The sequence below is a fragment of the Peromyscus leucopus genome, chromosome 14 (genome assembly GCF_004664715.2).
Source record: "Peromyscus leucopus breed LL Stock chromosome 14, UCI_PerLeu_2.1, whole genome shotgun sequence".
Taxonomy (NCBI): Eukaryota; Metazoa; Chordata; class Mammalia; order Rodentia; family Cricetidae; genus Peromyscus; species Peromyscus leucopus.
The window spans coordinates 54,496,439-54,503,045 of NC_051075.1; the positions used below are offsets into that span (position 1 = coordinate 54,496,439).

The 6,607-nt window shown below is 54.5% G+C and overlaps 1 protein-coding gene across 2 annotated transcripts in view; it reads left to right on the plus strand.

Moving 5' to 3' along the window:
- Esrrb (estrogen related receptor beta) overlaps positions 1 to 5,843 on the plus strand; it is a 166,527-nt gene extending 160,684 nt beyond the window's left edge. For both annotated transcript variants that reach the window (XM_028876219.2, XM_028876209.2), the window contains exon 7: positions 2,827 to 5,843. In XM_028876219.2, coding sequence (XP_028732052.1) covers positions 2,827 to 3,071 — 245 coding nt within the window. In that variant the 3' untranslated portion in view covers positions 3,072 to 5,843. The remainder of the gene's footprint in view (positions 1 to 2,826) is intronic.
- Positions 5,844 to 6,607: the final 764 nt, after the last annotated feature.

Here is a 6,607-nt window from a genome sequence, read left to right on the forward strand (position 1 = left end):
GCCTCTGTCCTTCTGGAGGTCGTCTGCTGGGTGCTAGGGACAGGGAGAAATGCAGGGTCTCTGGGTGGGAGTAGCACTAGACATGCGCATATACAATCACAACCCTGCTGCAGGGCAGTATGTGGCAGAGTTCCTTGCTCTGGCCTGGGCCAGATGGACCTGAGTTCAAATTCTATCTCTGGGGCTGAAGAGATGGCTTAGCAATTAAGAGCACTGGCTGTTTTTGCAGAGGACCTGGGTTTAGTTCTCAGCACCCACATGGCACCTCACAAACTTCTAATTCCAGCTCCAGAGGATCCAGTGCCCTCTTCTGGCCTCCACTGGCACTGCACACATAGACACACACACAGACACAGACACACACACACACAGACACACACACACACACACACACACACACACACACACACACACACTGTCCCTGACACTAACACCATGACCTTGGTTAGCTCTGTCCTTGAGTGGGAGGCCTTCCCAGTACCTCCTTCAAGCACCTGTGAATATTAAAGATCAGCCGAGGATAATGCAGCCCAGTGCCTGGCCTGGAGGAAAGCTCAGTAAATATTGACGATTGTCACCGCTATTATAATATCAGAGGAAATAGTGTTCCCAGCACACAGATGAGGGAAAGCTGGCTCCCAGGTAGAGACATACACACAGGCAGACTGCCGCTTCTCTGTGCGTGCCAAGCTCTCCCTGGAAAGTCTCATATCCGAGGAGTTCCTTGAGTGGCTGACACACTGGGACCATTGGTCACTCTGTGGCTTTGGAGCACATACAGGGACACTGGATGGCTCAGACCCGTTACTCCTCAGCGCTCCCATCCTCAGCCACATACTTTTTATTGTTGTGAGCTCCCCAGACTTACCCCTCTGGTGCCTTTCCTGACGTCATCAATTCCCTCCCCCCCGTCCCCGCCCCCAGTCATTGTCAGCCAATGTGGGCCCCGCACAGCGCAGCAGTCTGCATTAGAACGATGTCATCCCGCGCCTCCCCACCCTCAGCGTGCTCTTTCCACTGTTAATATCTTGCATTAGGTAATTTGCTATAATTAGCAAGCCAATAATGACTGGCATCTCTCTGGGTTTTGAGACCGTTTCACTCTGTAAGCAAAGGCTGGCCTGAGACTGTCTATTCCAGGCTGGCCTAAGACTCCTGGCAATCCTCCTGCCTCAACCTCCTAACTATTGGAATTACGGGTGTATACCACCCTCCCAGGCAGTGGCCCCTGCTTGCCCCCAGAGACTCCTCACTCCTATCTTCCATTGGTTTCAAAGATCCTAGTGCCGTGTGGTCCAGGAAGGAAGAGCTGTTGGACATGGACCTTGCAGGTCCTAGCCTCAGGGCAGGACAGACACCCAGGAGCCTACAGCACACATTGGATGGAGAAGGGATAGCCAGGAGACCACTGAGGCTTCCTGGCATCAGTACCAGGGGCCCCTGGGGCTAAGTAGATGGGGTGACTCAGGGACCTGGCAGAAGAACAGAGCTCATCAGAGGCTGACCCGGCCCCTTGAGAGTATGCCAGCTGTCACTCACCTGCATCCTCGCCATCTCTAGGGCTCCTTGACAGCAGAAAAAAATTCATAGCTATTGATTTTGTAATTAACAGTTTATCAATGCCATTGATACAGACTCGCTGATGGATTGCGAAGAAATTGATCCTGCAGTGTTATTTTATTTCATTTTCGGTTGAAAGCACCTGCCAATTGTGGCTCCGTGGGGAGGGTGACAGGATGGGAAATGGGGTCAGAGGTGGCTAGGGTCCAACCCTGCAGGGACTCTGGAGAGTACAGACTGGAAGGGGGGGGGGGACCCAGGGGAATCCAGAGCATCACTGGGACCAGCCAGCTGGAGCATCTGCCCTAGCTGTCTGGTGTCAGGCCACCCAGCATGCTCTGGACTTGCCTGCTCTTTTGAGGAATCCACCAGGTTGGCTCAGCTCCCCGTGTCCACACATCAAGCTCTGGGGCTGCAGTTCATGGTTGTGGTGGCACACAAGATGGTAACAGAAAGTGGCTGGGTAGTTCCCCCACATGACAGGTTCTAGGAGATCCCCTTTGTTCTGCTCAGACCCAGCTCTTTCCCAGTGTTTCAGATGGCGAGTTCGTGGGCTACATTCTGAGCCAGTGCAGTGCTGGGGGTCAGACCCAAGGCCTTGAGCATGCCAGGCAAGCACCCATCACTGAGCTGTATTCCCACTGGCTCCCTCTGTTACCATGTCCCCGGACTCCCTTCACCACCACCACCACCCCTTTCTGCCCCTTTATATCAGATGTTCTGCAGCCAGAGTTGTGAGGTTGGCTGTACCGCAGATGGGTGATACCCATGGCTCAGCAGATCATAAAGACATGATGGTGCCAGGGGTAATGGTGGTGAGGCTCCTGTGAATGGGCACTTGATTGCTCTACACCCTTACCCCGTATAACCCCCTTAATCCTATGAGGTAGGTATGACTAGGAAAATGGGAGATAGAGAAGTTAAGTTGCTCGCCCCAAGTCTCACAGCCTGCAAGTGAGAGACGTAAGATTCTAGCTCTGCCGGCCAGGTTCCAGGGTCCCCTGGATACCTCCAGGGTAGCCAACAGATCTGCCCATGTTCAAGCCCTTTCAGGACCCTCCTGGTGGTCTCTCTGGGGACAATCCCAGTGCCACCATCGGTCCCTTGACTCAGCCCTAAAGTGAAGATCCTTATTCTTCAACAGTCAGCCTTTGAAGGTAGACCTGCTGCCTGCCGGTCTGGCTTCCACTCCCGACATGCCTTCCACCCTGGGGCAGCCAAGCCCTTGCTGACGCTGACTGACACCTTCTCCTCCTGTGTCTGCAGATTCCATGTACATTGAAGACCTAGAGGCCGTGCAGAAGCTGCAGGACCTGCTGCATGAGGCACTGCAGGACTACGAGCTGAGCCAGCGCCATGAGGAGCCCCGGAGGACGGGCAAGCTGCTGCTGACGCTGCCCCTGCTGCGGCAGACGGCGGCCAAAGCCGTGCAGCACTTCTACAGTGTGAAACTGCAGGGCAAGGTGCCCATGCACAAACTCTTCCTGGAGATGCTGGAGGCCAAGGTGTGATGGCCCAGCAGCACACGGATGGATGGACACGATCCATGGTGGAGACCTCCACAGCCACCAGCCTCGACTTTCCACACCTGCATCGGGGCTCTGAGCTGTCCCAGAGGAAGGAGGTTTCCTGCTTCCTGGCCATGTGCAGACTCCTGGGGGACAGCCGATGGGGAGACGGGGATGGGGGGGGGGGGGCGGGGGCTCATCTGTCACCCGCATTTTCTTTGGTATTTTTTCCTTCTCCATGGGCAGTGCTAAGGCTTGGGCCGGGGCTGACTCCCCTTAGGGCTGGAGACCACCAGAGGAAGCACCCCTCCCCACAACCCAAGAGGCAGCGCATCCATTTCCAGACCCCTCCCCATTCAGGACCTGGATGTAACCTGGATGAGCAGAGCTTAGTGTCCAGGACCCAAAAGACTTCCAGTGGGTTCTTCTGGAGGTGTTAGTGTCAGAGAGGGCAAGGCCCTTGGGGCAGGAGTGTCTCCAAAGGCCCTGCAGACCTTCTGCAGAGGTCTGTGGCTGCTCCTGAGGCTCTGTACCCCCTCAATCCAGCTAGCTCCCTCCCCTTCCATCTTTCTCCTTGTCCTGCTACACCTAGGGTCCAGTTGGTGCTCCTGCCAGCCCCAAGTGGCCACATCCCACCTGCTCCCCCCAGAAGCCCTCCCCTGCTTCCTGCCCCTACCTCAGCCAGCCTAGGTAACTCCGGGGCATGTACCCCGGGAACTCACTGGCTCAGTAAAGAGCTGGGTCCTATATCCACCTCTCCTATTGCCTCTTCCTCCTCCTCCTCCTCCTCTTCCTCTTGGGCGTGACCAGTCTAGAGACCTGTGGAATGTTCAGAACCTGGCCCCATCAGAGGGCACTCGGGGGCCCTCATTCAAGGTTAGCATCCTTGGTTGGGGTGTAGGATAGAGAGGCCCAGTAGTAGAGGGAAGAAGATGGAATGACATCTTGGAAAGGAAAGAGCTCAAAAGGTCCCCCCACCCCACCCGCTCCTCCTGTATCCTCAGAAAGGCAAGGCTTTGTACCACAGGAGGGTAGCCTGTTGACATTTACACCTGGGGTCATTGGGTGTGGCCCTCCTGGGTCAATGCCTGGCAAGACCCTCTCCCTGAGAGGCTCTGTCTTAATAAACCCCTCAGCCCTGGTACATAGACAACGTTTTCCTCTGATTCACCCACTCAAGGGCCAGTCCTGGGCTCTCACTGGTGTTTAGGGGTTGGCAGAGGTGAAGACGTTCATTCTGGGGAATGCCCCAGGCCACACCTATTCGGACCCCTTCCTGCAATGCAGGATTCCCCTTTTCAGGCTTCCTGTCACCTCCGACTGCTACCGGCTCTGCCTCCCTGGTGACATCACTAGGAGCTGCAGGGACTCCAGGTTAGAGGCCGGCCACTTCCCATGGTTAATGCTAAACTTTTTAAGGAGAGCCTCCCTCTCCCTGTCCCTTTGCCTACAAGGAATTGCATCTCACAGCCACTGGATGAGCGGATGTTCAGGCATCCATGCCTCAGCCTGAGCTCTCGTAGTCCCTGATCCGAGGTAGATTAACACTTTTGTACTGAACTGGATTAACCCTTAGGAGCTGGGCTTGGAGATCCCAGCCTCTCCCAGCCACGCTGCTGTGTCCCAGAGTTGTGGGAAGAGGGTGTTCCCCCAAAAGTGATCCCACCTAGTCCTCAGCACTTCAGCTGCGCCTCCTTCCCATACCAGCAAGGTTATCAATGCCTGCAGCTGGCTGAGCGGACACCGCTTTGGAGCAGTTGAGTGGGCAGCTTTGTGTCCACGGTCTACTGATGCAACTACCCCCCAAATGGAACCCTGCTGGCCCTCTGTCCCTAGATAGAAGCTGTATTTACAAGCCAAGAGAATATACCAGTGACAGTGCAGTGCCCTATGGGAAAGCAGGGTCGCCTGGGCACCTGGAAGAAGCTGTATTTACAAGCCAAGAGAATATACCAGTGACAGTGCAGTGCCCTATGGGAAAGCAGGGTCGCCTGGGCACCTGGAGTCAGAGGGGAGAGCCAGCCCATTCCAAGATTAACCAGATGGGTGACATCTGTTTGGCCAGGGTGCTCAGGGCAGGGAAAGGGGAGACGTCTCTCCATCACCCAGCTCCCTTATTCAGAGCAAAACCGCAGGCTATCATTTCTGGAATGCTCGGAGAGATCAGCCGTTCACAGTGGTATCCTCAGATACAAGTTATTTCAAACCAAGAAATCAAACCACCAATCTTGGGAGGAGGTACTGGCTGGGGTCTATTTCATTCCTCTGTCCCCCTACCCTTTCTGAAGGTTCTGGATGGTTTTGTTATGCCTCCCGGTTTTTTTTCACACACTGATGACTTTCCAGGGCCCTAACTAAGGATTAAGAGGCTCTCGTGTGGGGGTCAGCAGGGTCAGAGCCTATGCTATCTGCCTGGTCCTTCCTCCAGACTCCACTCCCCATGGGAGCCAGGTGGCCGGCGAGGATGACAGACTTGTGATGAGGAGACCGGAGGGGCCCAGAGTCCAAGCCCGTGGAACAGCACCAAAGAGAAGCGCTATGTGGAGAGATTGCTTTATTTTCTGATAATGATATCGTGGCTGGAATGGCTTAAGATGTATATATTTTTTAACCGGCAGCCCTTTCTGCCGCCTCACCCTTCCTGTATGTAATTCTTGTATGTGTTCCCCCACAGCCCCACCCCCACCCCATGTAAAAATCACATGCCCTGGGGTTCTCCCATCCAGTCCCATGTATCTGGAATCTAATAAATAGGGAAAGCTGTGTTGAGTTTTTCATGCATTGTCTGTTGGAGTACACTGCCCTCTGGACAGCGTCACCCTTGGGACTCACAGTGATAACTGGGGAGGCCAGTGAAGAAGTACACAGTCCCTGTGCCTGGGAGGCCTGGGGGACGGGTAACGTGGCTAATGTAAATGTGAGTAGTGCATAGCCTGGCATGCAAGAGGCCCTGGGTTCAATTCCTGGCATTGCAAGACATAAAGGGTAGTCAGCAACAGTTGGGAGTATGGCTTGAGACATCACGACCTGGACTGCGTGATTCCAGGACCCTGGTGCCTTGTTCAAAGAGCTGAAGTGCCCCCAAGCTGCAAAGTCACAAGGAACTTTAGCCAGGAGCAAAGTGACAGCACCGAGCAGAGACTGCTTTGCAGCGCTTTCCCTGAGTGCTCAGAGGCCCCTGGACCTCCTTTTACGGGCAGGAGGAGGCGGTTGCTAAGGGGCTCGAGGTGAGTGGTTCCCTGTTTCCATTGACAGACGTGGATTATGTAAGACTTCACTCACTGCTCGTATGCCTGTGATGCCTCTGGTTTTAATCATGTGCATGTTCACCTATACGTAGGCATAACATGGTAAATAGGGTATATGCACTCAAAACCGGTTGAGCCTATATTGGTGCTTGGTCTCTAGTTTCCAGATAGGTCCTGGGACGTGTTTGAATAGTCACTGACCACAAAAGAGGAGTCACTAAGGGGTTGCTAGGGAAGGAACAACTTCTTTATTTGAGATGGGATGTATCTGCAGCTTGTTGGGAGCGGGGA